We start from the raw sequence: 22131 nt of genomic DNA, 5'->3' as shown, positions 1-22131 counted from the left end.
CTGAAGCAACCAATGGCAAAACTAGGCAGTTATGATAATTAATTACAATATTCAATTAGAGGCCTCAATAACTGCATCCATATATACATACATATATATATTAAACTAGCTGACCCGACAGACTTCGTCCTATCAAAAAGATTTGTAATGTGGCAGTTTTTGTGCCTACGTATTTTAAAAAATTCTCCTGAACTGAACCGTCACCCTGGTGATAGGGCGTTGTGAATAAAAAATAATTAAATAAAACATATATAAGGATTTAAAAGTAAGTAATCGCTTTATTGTTAATCATGTGAATCATAAATAATAATTATTATTATCATTGTAGTGCTTTGTGGTATACGATGTTTTTTGTTTGATTACCTGGCGCATAGATAAACAAATCTGATGGTTTTCCAACACGGGAACAGGCAACATACAATTGACCATGTGAGAAACATGGGTTTTCTAGATTAATACCACAAACACTTAATGATTGCCCCTGGGACTTGTTTATAGTCATAGCAAAAGCAAGCCGCACTGGAAACTGTAGTCGTTTAAACTCAAATGGCACATCAGTCGGAATCATTGGGATGCGCGGTATGAGAACATCTTCTCCTTTATACTTTCCTTTGAGTATAGTTGCTTCTATCACATTGTTTAGTAATTTTTTTATCGCTAACCGTGTACCGTTGCAAAGACGCGGTTGGTTGATATTTCGCAACATTATAACCACCGATCCGACCTTTAATTGAAGATTGTGAGGTGACAATCCTGGCAAATCCAGCGAGTTTAAAAATTCCGGTGGATAGTTGACTACATCATCTTGATTAGTAGCCGAATCAACTGATTTATATATCCTCAATTCGCCTGTAATTTGTTCTTGAATTTTGAAATTTAATTCATTTATATCTATGTTTTTTGCAGCCAGTATAGCTCGTTCGCTCAACCAATCATGGTTTCTGTAATTTTGAGAAACATCTGGAAACACCTTCTGAATAAGTTCATCTTTTGATTGAGTTAACTGACAAAAACTTTGAGGAAAGTTAATGCAGCCAGTCAACATGTCTATAGGTAATTTGCCATTACCAATGTCAATGAGTTGTTTAGAGAATATGTTTCCAGATTGGTCATTTTGCAACTCGACACGCATATTCTTGCTTAAATGAAGTACTTTGACATGTTTCCACAAATTGGAGGACTTTAGACATGCATTGAGTTCATCAGCTGGCGTTGATCGTGGAATCACTGGCAATGTTTGACGAAAATCTCCTGCTAATAAAATCATTGCACCACCAAATCGGTTATTATTGCTCCGTAGATCTTTTAAGGTTCTGTCTAAAGCCTCCAAAGATTTTTTATGTGCCATCGTGCATTCATCCCAAACAATCAATTTACATTGCTGCAAAACCTTTGCCATTGCAGAGTTCTTCGAAACGTTACAGGTTGGAGTTTTATTGCTTTGCATATTTAATGGCAATTTTAGTGCTGAATGGGCTGTTCGACCACCTTCAAGCAAAGTTGCTGCGATTCCCGACGAAGCGAGTGCAAGTGCAATTTTATTTTGTGAGCGAATTGTTGCTAATATTAATGAAATCAAAAAAGTTTTTCCTGTACCACCAGGTGCATCTAAGAAGTAAATCCCTCCAGTTTCATCATTTGTTACTTTCATAAGAGTTTCAAATACATACTTCTGTTGTTCATTTAACAGTGGAAGATTTGTTTGAATTAATTCTTTCAAAGCGTTGAGATCATACAGTCTTTCTCGATGCAACTCTTGGTTAAAAGCGTCATGCATTGGACGATTGGGCGCGATCAGGCCTAATTGAATTAATAGTTTGTTTGACATTATCAAGCACATGTCCTCAATTGAAATCAATGCTTCATTGTAAATTTCTTCACTGATTTGTATATTTGGATTTCCCATTCTATTCCGTATTTGATACAAAATATCATCACACATATAATCTTTGTACTTGATCCACAAATCAATTGGGTTTGATGGGAAGCATGTAGATATGATTATAGAAAACAATGTTCGTATTTGATGAGCGTGTGATGATATTACAGCATCATTGAGAGTTTGATCCCAATGAGCGTCATTTTCAAGTAATTGCAAACGTTGACAGGCTTCTCTGTAGGATCCACACAATTCACCATCAACAGTTCGTAACTGTTGGAATGATGTTGCGCCACGTACATTGACTAATAGCAGTCGTAAATAAAAACATTCATCATTGCTTGGATGTACTGAATAAATCCGGCCAATCGCATCGGTGGAATATACATCTGTATATCCTGGAACTGGTTTTCCTTGTTTCCGTCGTATAAATCTCCTTGAGGATTGATTCCAGGTATAATATTTTGGCATTTCAGAATATAGCAATGTTTGTGCGAAATCATCGTTTTGGCATGTCTCAAAAAAACTGGTTAATGTAGTAGATGGTGGCTGAGCAGCTCTTTGTACTGCGTTCTGTGTTGTAAAATACACTCTTTGTCCATTTTCTAAATGCACAGCTAAGTGAACAACAGAAGGGTGTCTCTCATGAATAGGAAAAGAAAATATTCGCCAAACTGCTTCATTACTACTGACATAGCGGCCCATTTGATATTGGGTAACTTCATCATTGGAATTCTCTGCACCAATTCCAATCACAGCCATATCACTCCCTTTGGTTACATATTTGCAAATGTATTTAATTGATTTCACTGAATGGCAAGATTCAACGTTGATGTGTGCTTTGAATGTCTTTGATAAAATGGGTGAATATGAAACAATCCAACGATTATCTATTTCAATATCTTGTTGATTTAATTTGACAATTGTTGATTTTCCATTGTCTGCTGTCGATCTGCGACGATACAATGGATAACCGTCATTACCAGTAATTGTTTCCGATATTAATGTCCGTGGATATCGTTTTGAACATTTACCATCCATCATACACGGTGAATTTTGATTAAGAGTTCCACAGGGACCATGTATCATGTGTTTGATAACTACCTCATGTAATCCAGGATCTACTTGTACATCAGGGATTTCAGCTGATATCACTGCATCAACTTCATTTGGCCTTATCTTTTCAACCAACCAAACCAAAATGTGTGCATGTGGCAATCCTCGTTTCTGCCACTCCACAGAATACATCCAGCAGCGTGTCTCACCAAACACATTATGTTTTACGATGAAATCCATTAATGATTTCAACTTTTGTCTAAAGACTCTGGCTGTAATATCATGACGATCAATGGGTGATTGCCCAGAGAATAACTCCTGCTTGATTTCTATCCATTGCGGATTGCATGTAAATGTGATGAACAAATCTGCTGTACCATAATGACGAACATACGACATGGCATCTTGAGCATATTCGTGCATATGCCGAGGGCTTCCGATGTATGTTGCTGGAAGAATAGTCATCCGACCGACATTCTGTGCATTTCCATCAGTATTAATCGCATCTCGAAGGTGAATATACTCTTCAGATCGGAGTTTGGTTTGATTCAACCTGATGAATGTTAATCTCTCCGTTTCAATTTTAACATACATGTCAACAACATATTTGTGATATAATCGCCGACATTTCAATATGTGATTATCTTCATTTTCCCGAATCATTAGGCGGTATGAATAATAGTTCATTGAACTGACTTTTTTGTTGGTTTCAGAACCTGTAAATAGATTTTGTTTTAATAACATTCAAATATAAAATTAAAATACATAATATAATGACTGAAATATTATCGCCATAGCTAAACTAATATTTTAGTTACCTGTAATGGGATTTATCATTTTTGTTGAGAAATCGTAGCCATCTTCACCTTGCCAAAATATAATGGGATATTGCAGTGCATCATATGAGCGGTGTGTTTCCTTTATACGTTGTAATTGATCATTCCGACGATGTAAAACAATATCACGGGATTCCAAGTTTTCTCCAACTACAACGATAGCAACTTCATCAATAGTTGGTGCATTAAAACGTCTTGTATGTTGACCTGCAGGTGTTTTATCAGCTCTGATTACAATTTTGTGATTATCGGATGGCATCAGATCCAGGGCAGTTTTAAACAATATAATCAATTGATTGTGTTGATGAAATGAAGTTTGTAATTGTTCTATAATAGACCTCTTTACTAAATTGTTATGTGCACAACGCAGATCAATTTCTTGTGGTGAATTGCCCATAAAATAAATTTGCAGGAATTTGTTGTCGCTATCTGACACTGGTAACAGTGAACCTGCTCTGTGATATATTTGCCCTTGTATCTGTAAATAAGAAAAATATTATGGTGTGGTATAAATTAATGCATTGTCAGTGACCAAACTTAAATAATATTTGATCTTAAAAAGTATATATTTAGTTTTAACTAATATCTATCAAATATATAAAATATAATAAAAGTGTCACTGAAACTGAATCACCATATAATATGATGACTAAGTGATATATTTCGTAATGATTAAGAAATTGAAGATAAGTGACACATCTTAAATTTCGTGACAGAAAATTTTGTTCGCTAAAATAATTATGAGTAACTGCTATAATACATACCTTGAAAGTTGGCATAAAATTTTCCCGAACTACATTTGTTGCCCCAAATGAAGTCATTTGAAAGCAATTGTTATATTGTTGGATATGTGTCAAAAAGTGTATAGAATCTGTTCCTATTCCTGAAACCAATGAGTACAATGGTTCTGGTGGTGGATCCAATGGTATCAATTTCACTTTACCATTTGCGCAACACAATCCATTGGCTTCGTTTTTGTATTTTAATGCCTTACAGTGTGAGCAAACCGAGTTCATAGAACCAATAACAACACATTGGTAGTTACTGTAGTCAATTGACACATCGTAACTGAAAGCAGCTCGATTCAAACTTGCGCGATTATTAGTTGAATGTCGCGCTCGCGCTTCACGCGTTTGTGATATCCGAATTCTTTCACGTTCATTTCCGTCGTCACGTTCTTGTGCAGTACGATTAGATCGGTAATTAGCTTGGTTTGTAGCATTTCTGGTTCTTCTACCTAAATTGCTTCGTCTTATAGGAGGCATATCAAATATACATTATTTTTTCACTAATCACGAACTAATCAAACACTAACTAACTAAACACTCTGCAAAAAACACGATATACGAATTTGTTTCGTGTATCAGTTGACAAAAGCAAACTCAGTAGATTAGGTAACAGACAACTTTTTTTTTTTTTTAATTTGATATGATAAGTCAAAAAAATAATAAAACACTGTTGCTAACGCGATTTTTGTTTGACTGATGTAATGACGTGGAAACTGCTGCATTTTATCTCGCGTGCCGAAACTAATACAAAAGAAACGCGAGTTTCGGAACGGGACATTAAACTCCTCCAACTATGTATTCTGTGCTCCAACGCACACACACACATTGTTTTGATAGATATGATCTTTGACGTTAGGAACACACCTACATTGCTTAGACAACAGTGAGTGCTCAAATTGACTACGTTTTAGTTACAAATCATTTGTATGGGAAAAAGAAAAGAGCTATTTTTAGGGTTTTTCCAGCAATAATTCTAATTTTTCTCGCCGTAAAAACCATCCTTGAACTTCAACGAACATTTTAAAAAAAGATTTGGCCAAATTGGTCCAGGCGTTGTTGAGTTATGCGCTTACCAACACATTTTGCGATTCATTTTTATATTATAGATAGATAAAGATGCACTATCTTACGGTTTAGTCTAATCAAGGGTTAAATTTCGACTAGTTACTTAGGACCTAGCTAATTCTTAAATAATTCAAATCATTTTATTTAAGTTTTTAAGATTCGTCCACAAGACATTCACCGAAAAATGATTAGTTAGATGCTAGATATCGAGCGAAACACACTATGGAAAATTTCGCAGCTAAAAATTTATAAACAAATAAGATTTTTATAAAGAACTATTTTTTGACTTGAAACAGATTTATTAATGCTCTGTCGCATTTATGAATAACTTACTGTACCTATCTACTTTCTACTCAATTATTATCTGGCTTTCATCACATTTTTTTATAACATGATTATTTTTTATTTTCAATGGAACTTTTCAGTTTTTCCTTATATTTTCAAGGCTTGGAAATATGATCGATTAGTAAATTTTTGTAATGAATCGAACTCTTAAAAATTTGTTAGGTGGTAAGGTCTCAACAAGAACACAAACACACACACACAAGATAATATACAGACACAAAGGAGGGATAAATTAAATTATCTTTATTAAACATTGAATTTCAAAATTTGATTCATATTAGAAATGAAATAGAAAGTTTATTCGCGCGTAGTCGTCAACCGTTCCTATGGTCACATTGTTATTTACATAGTAATCAGAATTCATGATGACCTACTACTTAATTATTTGAAGAATCTTAGATTAATTTTCACTTTTTATCTGAATTTATTTGGGTTTTCATTCCTAACATTTAAAGACACTTTGCTCAATCATGAAATCGAAAGTTTAAACTGAATCGAAAAGTTGTAGGTAACAGTCACACGCATCTTAGAGTGAAATCACATTATCAATAGTATTAGACTTGGGGCGCGTGAAATTTCTATTCATATTTATTCAATTTGGTCCATTATATTCCTCTTTTAAATAGAAAGAATTTTTAAGGTTTCTATCTTTATCAATTCCAATACCCAGAATCCATACAGCAAGCAAAGCTCTCTATCTGACAACATCCAAGATAAAGTCAATCTAATTGTGTCTCTCGATAAATAAAATTTTATTCGTTCACCTCACAATAAATAATCAATTTCTTTTATTCGCGTCGATTTAATTGGATAATATTAATCGGTTATACGAATTATCACAATACTCCTCATCAATTTAGGGTATTTATTAGGTGGGGTGCGTGAAATTGATATCAATACTCTATCGCTCGTATATATTAACTGCTATTTACATAAAATCTATCATTCTCAATTAATAATAATTAGTTGTGATTATTGTAGATTGTACCTTTTCAATCTATCAACAACTCTATGAAAAACATTATTTTTGTTCATTTTTTGTGCTGGAAATCCATAATTAAGACTTTTTCATATTTTAATCTAATCAATATCCTAGATTGATGAGGAGTGATGAGATAAGTGATAACGAATAATAAACTATTATCTTTCTACAGGATTCTTTTAAAGAGAGAGCCGCTCAATTCAACTTTATTTCCAACTACTTTTTATAATTTTCTTACATCTTACACACATCTTATTAATAACATATTGGAAATATTCTGCTCTATCACAACAGAATTTCTTTGGAAAATATCCATCATAATTCCTAGTGCCTCTAATAAAGGCAAGAAATTAAATCGCGGGGTACACCATTTTAGGAATTAGTAACAATTGACCAATAATATAATTATTGATATTTAGTCTACTCTATTAATTTCTTATTAATTATTTAATTAATTTAATTTAATAATTTGATTAATTATTAATTATTATATTAATATTATATTAATATATATTATATTAATTTCTTATTAATATTATTAATTATTAAATTCTTATTTCTTATTAGGTTGAGTTAGGATTTTGATTAGCTACACATGGATACACAAACATTTAATACTTCAAAATTATATAAAAACTTGACATTATTTAATCTTTCGATGTGGGAAATAAATTCAGGTACAAACTGATATCAAGGTTAGACTGTGTTCACTATTTTTCAGTTGATAAAGTTAACAAACATATTTTTTTGTTGATTATATTTTCAAGTTTTCGGGGTAAAAAAATTTTTCTAGAAAATTTGTACACGAAATCCAAATCGATCACTTTTCCAAGATGTAATAAAATTGGATATAAACATTTAAGTTATTTAACATACATAAATTGAAAGCTTGATTATAATTGAGGAGATCTAATAAAGTAGGTACCAACATAATTTATATAAAATTGGAAAACAAAATAATAAGTTACAACCCGCGTACCGGTCTTGATTCATTCACGATCGAGTGAATGAGTAATCGAACAAAGTGTTGTGCCGCGAACACTATCGTGATCAACATGTCTCAGTAGAAATATCAACGGCGTATATTAGCAGCCCGATCAAAAGGTAAGTTTTTTTGAATTATCCGCATGATTTGAAAAAATGTATGAAGTCATCTAAAAAGTATTTTGCCCTTCTCGATTAAAGTTTGTTGAAATATTTGTTTCCTAAAATCTACGTAAGTACATAGGCGCTTTCATTTCTTATCTTGGATATTTGTGGACATTCATTTTTATATCAGTGACGGAGTGGGAATAAATTTTCGACGAGTTTTTATTTTGTACATTGAGGCTTTTGTAAGCCTTTGCAGTATCATGGCTGTACGATTTGATACGATACGACGCAACAAATGATTAATTTTGGATGCTGGTGTAAGGCCTGGCCTGATTTTCTTTCTATTGGCAAACTCCGGAAGCTCTAGTCAGTATAGTAACCAATGGACCATTGGACCAGACCAATGCCTACGGACAGTAGTCAGTCTGTTTTCATTTATCAAAATTCCTACGTTAAAATTTTTAAAAATGCGACTTTTGTTAAGAGTTTTTTTCAATAACTCTCTCTTTGTTTATTGGCGATTTTATACTTAAAGATCGATCGGATCGCGCTCAGGTTGTACACTTGCGTGGAATATTCTGGTTACAAGAGAAGCAGGAGAAAATTAAGCTAGTATCGGGTTCCTTTAGGCCTTCTGAAGATATCATTTATCGTCATTTGAAATCATTGGCTAGGATCTATGAAAGTTATGGAATAGGGCTACAGGTATAACCGATATTCCAGCGAAACTTCGAATAGATGTGTATAAACAGCTCCCTTATCTTGGCAAAAGATGATCGATTATTTAGACAAATTGTTCTTGCGATTGAAAAATGGATTTATCGAAACAACCAAAACGTGAAAATCAGTGGTTAGACAAAGGAAAATTACCAGAACCCGCTGCAAAAAGAGATCGATTCAAGCGAATAGCCTTGTTATATGTTTGGTGGAATTATGAAAGATGATAAGTGAACTTTGAAATTATTCCAGATGGCGGAGTTATCTATGCTGAGGTATGTAGTGGACAGCTGATTCAAGAGTATGAGGTTTTATGTTAAGTTCTCAAGGATCCTACTGAATGTTGGGTTAAAACCATAGAGTAGGTACGATTGGCTCTAATTTTGAATACTAACGCTTTGTTTTAGTATGATTTATTAACAAACGAAATGAATATTGGAAACGGACATTATTTATGAGACATCATCAATATTTTCTATCGTATTGAGAAATGGCTCCTTTCCCTTTGCTTCTCAACACAGCATCCTCGTTGTTAAACGGGAAAATACTTTTTAGGTAACTTTATAAATTTTTTATGAATGTTTTGATGCGAATAAAATAGAATCATACATTGTTGTTTATGAGACTGGTACTTAAATGCTAGCTAATTATTTTCCAACGTCCGTATATTATCTACATAATGATTGTCCTCTTTTCAATAGATTTGACACTTTCTTATATTTTCAAGTTTAACCTTATCCAATCATTTATATTCAATGGGGTATTTTCTTTTAAAAATTTATACGCAGTTTATTACGGTTTGACTCTATTTGTATCTTTGAGTAATTGCATCATTGTACCACTCAATCCAAGACATCAATTAGACTTGGAATAATTCGTTGGGTGCGTGAAATTTCTATCAATAATCAAACTGGATAGGAAGCGAAGAAGACGACGGACGCGGCTCGTGAATATCGAGCTCGTCTGCAGACGCCCGGAACTTTGGAATTTAACGGAACTCCTTTCTTTGGAGAAGTGCAGGCCTGAGGAATCAGCTACTAATGCACGTTTTTGCGAACAATACAATTTACATTAAAATTCAAACCAATATCAGCTCTACAAGAGAGGCGCGCACCACACTCGAACTACTAGAGTGTAATGGGGTTTATCCTCTTGTGCTTGATTTTTACATGAAAGGAAAAAAACGCTCATATCAAATTAACTGCTATTTACATTTTTTTGCTTTAGAATCAAATTTCAATGCCATTTTATTTTTTGTCCAATCAATGCTTTAGATTGACGTGGTATGATCAGTACCTAGAAGGTAATCAAGTATATTCTGACTTGAAATTCATTCTTTTTATTACATTTTATTATATTATATATTATTTTATTATATTCTTTTCACCTGTTTAATTTTAATAGTTTTTTTATTAGAAAGCATAGCATATTTCTTAAATATGTAGATGCATATTATTAGTGAATATTTATTCGCTCAAAAACGTTAAGAAATAACTAGATCTAGCCACTTTATATCAAAAACAAAAGTCAACCGACTTGTCTTGTTAAAAATAGCTCTAATTAGTTAAAACTTTGAAATTACGTATATATATATATATATATATATATATATATATATATATATATATATATATATATATATATATATATATATATATATATATATATATATATATATATATATATATATATATAACTAAATTTAAAAGTTGGAAAATGATTAGGTAAATCTTAGGTATCAGCCATCACAACACTTCCCAAGTTCCAGCCATACCATAATCGTAGGTAATAGGTAGATATCTACCAATTATTTTCGGGGTCGGGGTAGCGTGAAATTCCTATTAAGAATCAATGTTTCATATTCATTTAATTTGGTCCATTATATCCTTCTTTGATATAGAAAAGTTTCAATTGTTTGGGTTTCTTTCCTTATCTATCTCTATGCTCATATATAGCAAGGACAGCTCTCTATCTGATAGTTTCCAAGACAAAAGCCAATATAATTAAATAATTTTTTTTGTTGTGTATCTTAAAATGAATAAATAATTTCTTTTATCGCGTCCATTAATTTGGATAATATCAATCAGTTATACGAATTATCACAATGCTCCTCATCAATTTAGGGTATTGATTAGACTAAAATGGGGTGGGGTGCGTGAAATTAATATCAATACTCTATCGCTCGTATATATTAACTGCCATTTATATAAAATATTTCAAATTATTCTCAATTAATAATAATTAGTTGTTATTATTGTAGATTGTACCTTTTAAATCTATCGACAACTCTATGAAAAACATCATTTTCCTTTATTATTTGTACTGAAAATCCATAATTAAGACTTTCATATTTTAATCTAATCAATATGCTAAATTGATGAGGAGTGATGAGATAAGTGATAACGAATAATAAACTATTATCTTTCTACATGATTCTTTTAAAGAGAGAACCGCTCAATTTTTATAGTTTTCTTTTTACATACAACCATACAATACCCATAAACACAACTTACGGTTAATAAAATATTCTTGGAAATATTTAGCTCTATCAACAAAATTTCTTTGGAAAATACCCATCATCATTCTAATGCATTAATAAGGGCAAGAAATTAAATCGTGGGAAATTTGGAAATTCTATCAAATATCAAACGGTCATATATACTTTTATTTTTTCCTCGAATTTATCACATTAGAATCCTCCGCTTTGTTTTTGCTAATTTTATTTACAGAAATTATTTATTTTTCTCCATCATATATTCGTTGGACTACAAGGAGTTTTCTTTTACTTTCTTCTAAAAAAAAATGCTAACGTGCAATTAGTTATACCAATTAAATAAAAAATAAAAACTTTGTGATATCAGAAATTGGCTGAACTTGGGAGATTAGTTAAATCCTAGTTATTAGTAATCTTATAACCGGCATCTATCAGAAAGAAATCGCGGTGTGCGAATCCACACATATAAAATCATATATATATACATATCAACAGTATTTAAGAATTATTATCACACATGATACGAATTTTTAATTCAGATTTTAAGATAAATGATTACTGATAGCTAGGATTAAATTACTTTCTGGCTTTTAAAATATTATTGACAGGTTTCCAATATTATTATTCAACTTCAACATCAAGTTCAAAAATCTTCTGTTATGCGCATTTTTCAGTTTTAACTGAACAAAATACCAATCTTCATAAAAATTAATTGATCCAAAATCTCTTGAACGATTTTTTATAAAATTGAAAATTGAATCGACATCCTACTTTCTATTCAATGAAATTAACTCTTTTATAATTTTTTCTATTTTTGAACTTTTAATTGTTGGTTTACGTCTATGTAATGTAATACACATTTTCTCGTGACAATAATTTGAATACAGATGTTAATAGCATCCAATCACAAGCCTAAAATTTAAAAGCTGGAAGGTAATTAGTAGATATTTTAAGTAGTTTAGTGGCATTAACAGTGAGAAAAACAAGAAAACACCAGCAGGAACAACAAGAAAAACATGAAAGCACCAGAGGTATATCATCGAAAGGTAGGGGATTGTATTTAATCATTCATAACAATCATCGTTTCGATCAGACTAAAAATTAAACACTAGAGTCACGTGATATTCTATTAAGATATTAGCCAATATACATTAGTATTAGTATTAAAAATAATTTAGATGGTAGTGGCGAAGAAGAACGACTTGCAAAAATTTTGGATTTCATATTCTAATCAAATTTCCTAAATTGGTCATGTCATATTAGTACTTACGTAGAGTTTACCCAACTATTTTCGTTTTGCTCAATAAAATTATTTTTCTTCGCAATAGAAAACTGTTTTGAATTATCAAATTTTTGTAGAATCGAAAGAAAAATTTTTTTCTCCATCTCTCTAAGTCAACAACCAATAAAATAATTTCTATCAAAGTTTTAGCTAGCCCCTTGTGTTCATTTTTTTCTTCAAAAACTTATCTAATATCTAACTAATCTTGATATATATTCTATTCTAAGTTATCACAATACTCGTCATCAATTTGGGGTATCGATTAGACTAAAATCGTGGGGTGGGGTGCGTGAAATTAATATCAATATTTTATCGCTCATATATATTAACTGCTATTTACTTAATACTCAGATTTCATTATTTATTACAACCAATTCATATTTTGGTCTAATCAATACCCTAAATTGATGTTGAGTGGTATGATAACTGGTAGGTAGGTACCCACTCGGGACCTAGGGAATATCTTTGTTCAATTACTCCATTTCAAGAAAAATGAACCATTTCAAGTTATTTTTTTATGCATTAGATAACAATATTCAAGGAATTTCACTTAATTTTCAGTTATTATATTTTAAAAATCATATGGACCTCTCGATTTGAATAACGACATTTCAGACAATATCAATGGATTCGGCATTTTATGCCTAAAAATGTCAAACAAATTCATCACAACATAAAATTTTTCTTCATGGAATTCGAAAGCTTGCAAATACGTAATTATTTAAATTTCAGTGAATAGTCTACTACAAAAACCATATAAAAAATATTCATTTATTAATTTGAGGGTAAAATATACTTGATTATTATTATCACAGCAATTCTTTGAAATATTGATGGATGATTTTAGTAATGTCAATAAACATGTATACAAAATAATTTAAATACTAAGTACTAGGGTTTAAGAATAATGACTTGGAATTTTATTATATATTGTATGTAATCAAATTTTCAAAATTGGTAGGTAGAATCTACAGAACTAATTAATCAATAAAATGATTTTTTTTCTCAATAGAAATACGTCGTCATTTCTCTTGGAATTATTGGAAAACTACATGGCAATTTTTTAATGTATAGTCAATAAAGTCAAGTAATATGTCTGGGTAGTTAGACCTTTACACTACTCTTCAATATTTTTTCCACCACTTACGATAAAATGAAAAATGACTTACTCATATTCTGAGCGGTCAGAATGATGAAATTATAACGCACCAAAAGACAAATTTTTAGTCTGATCAAACGGTTTTGTTTATCTTTCAACTTTTATTTATTTGAAATTTCCTGCTTCAACTTTATTATTTGTATATGTACAGTAATTGGATTGTCAAAAATAAGGAATCAAACTACTGATAAATTCAGGGTCTCACATTCTAAACATTTCAAAATTTCCAATTTTCTATGGAGTGTTTTTCAATCCCATTATTTCCTTTTCATCCTCCATTGATGTGGATTCGTGTAGGATTGATGTAACAAAAGCAATAGGTATGGGTAATAATTGGTCCTTGGTATTATGTTTAACACTTCTCTCTCATCGATCTTAGAGCCTTTTGAAAAGACTAAAAATGAAATTCGGCGTAAAATAAAAAATAGCAGTTAATATATATGAGCGGAAGGGATTGTTGATAGAAATTTCACGCGCCCCACGACTCATTTTTTAGTCTGATCAAAAGAACTCGATTGATGGGATAGTTTTGTGACGCTTAGTACCTGGGGTTTCACCGATTATACCTGCTTTTCATCCATCACCTGCACTACATCTTTCCTATCGATCAAACATTCAGCTGAATAATTTTTCTTTTCACTTCAATTGATTCAAACTTTCCTGTTGCGATTGACCTTCTGTGTCCTCTAGGAGTGATTAAATTTCTCATTCATCTTCGAGGTCAATTTAGGGTTGTTGTACTCTCTCATTGTTTCTCGTTTTGATTGGTCATTTGTGTCCTCTAGGAGTGAACTCAAAACATCTTCTATATTCACGTTGAACGTTTCCATCGGGATAAAGGATTGGTGATTCGTGTAGGATTGATGTAACAAAAGCAATATGGGTAATTGGTCCTATGTACTATTCTTCACACTTCTTTCCATCAATCAAGGATTTTGAAAAGACTAAAAATGAAATTCGGCGTAAAATAAAAAAAATAGCAGTTAATATATATGAGCGGAAGGGATTGTTGATAGAAATTTCACGCGCCCCACGACTCATTTTTTAGTCTGATCAAAAGAACTAGGTTGATAAGATAGTTTTGTGACGCTTAGTACTTGGGGTTTCACCGATTATACCTGCTATTCATCCATCAACTGCACTACATCTTTCCTCTCGATCAAACATTCAGCTGAATAATTTTTCTTTTCACTTCAATTAATTCAAACTTTCCTGTTGCGATTGACCTTCTGTGTCCTCTAGGAGTGATTAAATTTTTCATTCATCTTCGAGGTCAATTTAGGGTTGTTGTTCCCTCTCATTGTTTCTCGTTTTGATTGGTCATTTGTGTCCTCTAGGAGTGAACTCAAAACATCTTCTATATTCACGTTGAACGTTTCCATCGGGATAAAGGATTGGTGATTCGTGTAGGATTGATGTAACAAAAGCAATATGGGTAAATTGGTCCTATGTACTATTCTTCACACTTCTTTCCATCAATCAAGGATTTTGAAAAGACTAAAAATGAAATTCGGCGTAAAATAAAAAAAATAGCAGTTAATATATATGAGCGGAAGGGATTGTTGTTAGAAATATCACGCGCCCCACGACTCATTTTTTAGTCTGATCAAAAGAACTAGGTTGATAAGATAGTTTTGTGACGCTTAGTACTTGGGGTTTCACCGATTATACCTGCTATTCATCCATCAACTGCACTACATCTTTCCTCTCGATCAAACATTCAGCTGAATAATTTTTCTTTTCACTTCAATTAATTCAAACATTCCTGTTTCGATCCCTCTTTTGTGTCCTCTAGGAGTGATTCCATTTCTCATTCATCTTCGAGGTCAATTTGGGTTGTTCTCTCTCATTGTTTCTCGTTTTGATTGGTCATTTGTGTCCTCTAGGAGTGAACTCAAAACATCTTCTATATTCACGTTGAACGTTTCCATCGGGATAAAGGATTGGTGATTCGTGTAGGATTGATGTAACAAAAGCAATATGGGTAAATTGGTCCTATGTACTATTCTTCACACTTCTTTCCATCAATCAAGGATTTTGAAAAGACTAAAAATGAAATTCGTCGTAAAATAAAAAAAATAGCAGTTAATATATATGAGCGGAAGGGATTGTTGATAGAAATTTCACGCGCCCCACGACTCATTTTTTAGTCTGATCAAAAGAACTAGGTTGATAAGATAGTTTTGTGACGCTTAGTACTTGGGGTTTCACCGATTATACCTGCTATTCATCCATCAACTGCACTACATCTTTCCTCTCGATCAAACATTCAGCTGAATAATTTTTCTTTTCACTTCAATTAATTCAAACATTCCTGTTTCGATCCCTCTTTTGTGTCCTCTAGGAGTGATTCCATTTCTCATTCATCTTCGAGGTCAATTTGGGTTGTTCTCTCTCATTGTTTCTCGTTTTGATTGGTCATTTTTGTCCTCTAGGAGTGAACTCAAAACATCTTCTATATTCACGTTGAACGTTTCCATCGAGAATAAGGATTGGTGATTCGTGTAGGATAGATGTAATAAAAGCAATTTGGGTAATTGGTCTTAGGTATTATGTTTTACACTTCTTTCCATTAATCAAGAATTTTGAAAAGACTAAAAATGAAATTCGGCATAAAAAATGGCATTTAATATATATGAGCGGAAGGGATTGTTGATAAAAATTTCACGCGTCCCACGACTCATTTTTTAGTCTGATCAAAAGAACTCGATTGATGAGATAGTTTTGTGACGCTTAGTACCTGGGGTTTCACCGATTATACCTGCTTTTCAACCATCACCTGCACTACATCTTTCCTCTCGATCAAACATTCTGCTGGGTAATTTTTCTTTTCACTTCAATTAATTCAAACATTCCTGTTTCGATCCCTCTTCTGTGTCTTCTAGGAGTGATTCCATTTCTCATTCATCTACGCAGTCAATTAAGGGTTGTTGTTCTCCCTGCATTTCTCGTGCGGAAAACACAAGATTTCCTCTATTTTATTGAAACCAATTGATGGTTGGTCTCCTCAAATCATCTTTGACATTCTTTTCCAGTACGAAAATCCCAAAATTTTCTCCATTATATTCACGTTGATTGTTTTTATCGGGAATACGGATTGGTGATTCGTGTAGGATTGATGTAACAAAAGCAATATGGATAATTGGTCCTAGGTTATTATATTTCACACTTCTCTCTCATGGATCTTAGAGCCTTTTGAAAAGACTAAAAATGAAATTCGTCGTAAAATAAAAAATAGCAGTTAATATATATGAGCGGAAGGGATTGTTGATAGAAATTTCACGCGCCGCACGACTCATTTTTTAGTCTGATCAAAAGAACTCGATTGATGGGATAGTTTTGTGAGGCTTAGTATCTGGGATTTCACCGATTATACCTGCTTTTCATCCATCACCTGCACTACATCTTTCCTCTCGATCAAACATTCAGCTGAATAATTTTTCTTTTTTCCCTTCAATTAATTCAAATTTTCCTGTTTCTCGTTTTGAATCGTCATTTGTGTCCCCTAGGAGTGGTTCAATTTCTTATTCACCTACGTAGTTAATTAAGGGTTGTTTTTCTCTCTGCTTTTCTCGTAAGGAAAACAAAAGATTTCCTCTATTATATTGAAACCAATTGCTGGTTGGTCTTCTCAAATCATCTTTGGCATTCGTTCCCATAAATTTCTCCATTATATTTACGTTGATTGTTTTTATCGGAAATACGGATTGGTGATTCGTGTAGAATTGATGTAACAAAAGCAATATGGGTAATTGGTCCTAGGTACTATTCTTCACACTTCTTTCCATCAATCAAGGATTTTGAAAAGACTAAAAATGAAATTCGGCGTAAAATAAAAAAAATAGCAGTTAATATATATGAGCGAAAGGGATTGTTAATATAAATTTCACGCGCCCCACGACTCATTTTCTAGTCTGATCAAAAGAACTCGATTGATGGGATAGTTTTGTGAAGCTTAGTATCTGGGATTTCACCAATTATACCTGCTTTTCATCCATCACCTGCACTACATCTTTCCTCTCGATCAAACATTCAGCTGAATAATTTTTTTTTCACTTCAATTAATTCAAACCTTCCCTTTTTGGATTCGTCTTTTGTGTCCTTTGAAAGTGATTCCATTTCTCATTAATCTACGCAGTCAACTAAGGGTGTTCTCTCTCATTGTTTCTCGTTTTGATTCGTCTTTGTATTTTTCTTATTTCATTCCAATTAATTCGGATTTTTCTGTTTTGATTCGTCTATCGTGTCCCCAAGGAGTGGTTCAATTCCTCATTTATCTATATTAATCATTGGTATCTAATTTCTAGCCACACCTTGTATTATTTTAATTTCTTGTCCTTCGTATACACTTCGTACTGGAATGTGATCTTCATTTCCGTATACACTCCGTACCGAAATGTGGTCTTCACTTTCGTATACACTCCGTACAGGATAGGTGAGACTAGTTAGGGGAAAACGATTGCCACTTTGATTGTTTTATGTCAGTAGAATAGAGTAGAAATAAGTAGAGTAGAGTAGATTTATGATTCTCAGTATATCTTATTATTTGTTCCATCATTTCAGAGATTATTATATACCGATAAATCGAGGGATAGAGAAAGGATTTTCCAATTAAACACAAAAATATCACATATAATAAATAATTTCATAAAAACAGATTTACGAACGCACACTGTGAATAACCATTTTTTTTTCTGTGCTGCAAACTAAAAATTCTCTTTATTATTCATTCATGTTTTCAGGATATCATATAAATTGTCATATTTCGAAATTTCCAATTTTCTACGGAGTCTTTTTCAGTCCCATTATTTCCTTTTCATCCTCCATTGATGTGGTAGATGTGACCCACTCGCATCGCCCGGTGAAATACCACCGCATCGGATCGAGGCAACGTGAATTGGACTAAGGGTTTCCAATTTCGTCGCTGTGCCGATGCGTCCGGTTTCCAAAGTGGGAGTAAATAATTGTATTGTTTTGCCAATTTTCCAAAATTGTTGGTAATACACATAGTCTCGTTTTTTGTTTCTTATTTTCTGTGGTGCGAAATACTCGAAATGTATTATTTTTAAACTAATCAAATTTATTTAGGGCTTCGAATTTTTCCGAAATTCTCGATTCCAGAGTTCTTCAGTTCAGTCTTATTATCTCGTAAACGTAAAACTCAAAATATTCTCTTATTTCATCATGTTGAACATTTTCATGGGACATACGTATTGTTGCTGCTTATATATATTTATGTATTCAAAATAATCTTAATACTACTGAGGCTCAAGAACTACTTACAATTTCATTTCATAAATTAATGATATCTTCGAAATTGGTCATGATATTTTATTGCCGCTCTCTATTTTATATGATTTAATATTTTCTTCAGTTCCATCTCTATTTAACAACAAATGAAAGAATATCTATGAACGTTTTAGCGAACTCATTTTGATCATTTCCCATTTCACTCTTCAAAAACATTTATCTTGATCGAATTTCCATGTGCCTACAAATCATCATGATATTCGTCATCAGTTTGAGGTATCGATTAGACTAAAATCGTGGGGTGCGTGAAATTAATATCAATACTCTATCGCTCATATATATTAACTGCCATTTATATAATATCCAGATTTCATTTTTCATTTTAACAAATACATATTTTAGTCTAATCAATACCTCAGATTGATGATGAATGTTACGATAACCGGTAGGTACTTGGGATGTAAGCATTAACTCTCTTAAATATAGATAAATTATTCCATTTTCGGAAGAATTGGGCACATCTTAATTTATTTCTTCATGTTCTAGATTACAAAATTTAATCAATTTTAAACAATTTTCAATTATCATTTATCAAATGAAATGTTTAACCTCAAGATACTCCTTATTTTGATTTTATTTGCAAGACAAAAGTAGTTTATTATACTTGAAGACAAAAAATGTCCCTATAAAACTTGACTGAACTGAAGAATGGTTTTTTTTTCTTTTCACTTTTATCAATTCAAAATTTTCCGTTTTAATTCAAATTTTGTATCCCCCCATGGAGAAGGTCATTTTATTTCCTTCTGAAATTGGAACCGTTGGACTTGCTTTAGACTTTCTTATCTCATTGTTGTCAACGTCCCAATATTCTCGGTAATCTACGTAGTCGATATAGTATGTAGTCGTTCTTTCACAAATGTATCATTCACCCCAAAAAATTCTCTATTTTATAAAACCAAAACTAATTAGTTGAGGGTGTCAAATCATCATTGACATTTACATAAATTGTAAGGAGTCCTTTTCTTCTCAGTCTCATTTCCTGGTCTATAAACTCCAAACATTTTCTATATTCACGTTGAAAGTTTCCATCGAGAATAAGGATTGGTGATTCGTGTAGGATAGATGTAACAAAAGCAATTTGGGTAATTGGTCTTAGGTATTATGTTTTACACTTCTTTCCATTAATCAAGAATTTTGAAAAGACTAAAAATGAAATTCGGCATAAAAAATGGCATTTAATATATATGAGCGGAAGGGATTGTTGATAAAAATTTCACGCGCCCCACGACTCATTTTTTAGTCTGATCAAAAGAACTCGATTGATGAGATAGTTTTGTGACGCTTAGTACCTGGGGTTTCACCGATTATACCTGCTTTTCAACCATCACCTGCACTACATCTTTCCTCTCGATCAAACATTCTGCTGGGTAATTTTTCTTTTCACTTCAATTAATTCAAACATTCCTGTTTCGATCCCTCTTTTGTGTCCTCTAGGAGTGATTCCATTTCTCATTCATCTTCGAGGTCAATTTGGGTTGTTCTCTCTCATTGTTTCTCGTTTTGATTGGTCATTTGTGTCCTCTAGGAGTGAACTCAAAACATCTTCTATATTCACGTTGAACGTTTCCATCGGGATAAAGGATTGGTGATTCGTGTAGGATTGATGTAACAAAAGCAATATGGGTAAATTGGTCCTATGTACTATTCTTCACACTTCTTTCCATCAATCAAGGATTTTGAAAAGACTAAAAATGAAATTCGTCGTAAAATAAAAAAAATAGCAGTTAATATATATGAGCGGAAGGGATTGTTGATAGAAATTTCACGCGCCCCACGACTCATTTTTTAGTCTGATCAAAAGAACTAGGTTGATAAGATAGTTTTGTGACGCTTAGTACTTGGGGTTTCACCGATTATACCTGCTATTCATCCATCAACTGCACTACATCTTTCCTCTCGATCAAACATTCAGCTGAATAATTTTTCTTTTCACTTCAATTAATTCAAACATTCCTGTTTCGATCCCTCTTTTGTGTCCTCTAGGAGTGATTCCATTTCTCATTCATCTTCGAGGTCAATTTGGGTTGTTCTCTCTCATTGTTTCTCGTTTTGATTGGTCATTTTTGTCCTCTAGGAGTGAACTCAAAACATCTTCTATATTCACGTTGAACGTTTCCATCGAGAATAAGGATTGGTGATTCGTGTAGGATAGATGTAATAAAAGCAATTTGGGTAATTGGTCTTAGGTATTATGTTTTACACTTCTTTCCATTAATCAAGAATTTTGAAAAGACTAAAAATGAAATTCGGCATAAAAAATGGCATTTAATATATATGAGCGGAAGGGATTGTTGATAAAAATTTCACGCGCCCCACGACTCATTTTTTAGTCTGATCAAAAGAACTCGATTGATGAGATAGTTTTGTGACGCTTAGTACCTGGGGTTTCACCGATTATACCTGCTTTTCAACCATCACCTGCACTACATCTTTCCTCTCGATCAAACATTCTGCTGGGTAATTTTTCTTTTCACTTCAATTAATTCAAACATTCCTGTTTCGATCCCTCTTCTGTGTCTTCTAGGAGTGATTCCATTTCTCATTCATCTACGCAGTCAATTAAGGGTTGTTGTTCTCCCTGCATTTCTCGTGCGGAAAACACAAGATTTCCTCTATTTTATTGAAACCAATTGATGGTTGGTCTCCTCAAATCATCTTTGACATTCTTTTCCAGTACGAAAATCCCAAAATTTTCTCCATTATATTCACGTTGATTGTTTTTATCGGGAATACGGATTGGTGATTCGTGTAGGATTGATGTAACAAAAGCAATATGGATAATTGGTCCTAGGTTATTATATTTCACACTTCTCTCTCATGGATCTTAGAGCCTTTTGAAAAGACTAAAAATGAAATTCGTCGTAAAATAAAAAATAGCAGTTAATATATATGAGCGGAAGGGATTGTTGATAGAAATTTCACGCGCCGCACGACTCATTTTTTAGTCTGATCAAAAGAACTCGATTGATGTGATAGTTTTGTGAGGCTTAGTACCTGGGTTTTCACTGATTATACCTGCTTTACATCCATCAACTGCACTAAATCTTTCCTCTCGATCAAACATTCTGCTGGGTAATTTTTCTTTTCACTTCAATTAATTCAAACATTCCTGTTTCGATCCCTCTT

The 22131-nt window shown here is 32.6% G+C and overlaps 1 protein-coding gene across 1 annotated transcript; it reads right to left on the bottom strand.

Moving 5' to 3' along the window:
- Positions 1–252: 252 nt before the first annotated feature.
- On the bottom strand, positions 253–4631 carry LOC130896507 (uncharacterized). Its single transcript, XM_057804666.1, has 2 exons — positions 4536–4631; positions 253–4249 (listed from the first exon to the last, which is right to left on the bottom strand). Exon 2 carries the CDS (start codon positions 3677–3679, stop codon positions 320–322), a length of 3360 nt encoding a protein of 1119 aa, XP_057660649.1. The 5' UTR covers positions 3680–4249; positions 4536–4631; the 3' UTR covers positions 253–319.
- Between the last annotated feature and the right edge of the window lie 17500 nt (positions 4632–22131).

This window comes from Diorhabda carinulata, chromosome 7, assembly GCF_026250575.1.
Source record: "Diorhabda carinulata isolate Delta chromosome 7, icDioCari1.1, whole genome shotgun sequence".
Classification (NCBI taxonomy): domain Eukaryota; kingdom Metazoa; phylum Arthropoda; class Insecta; order Coleoptera; family Chrysomelidae; genus Diorhabda; species Diorhabda carinulata.
This window is presented reverse-complemented; position numbering and strand designations above follow the sequence as displayed.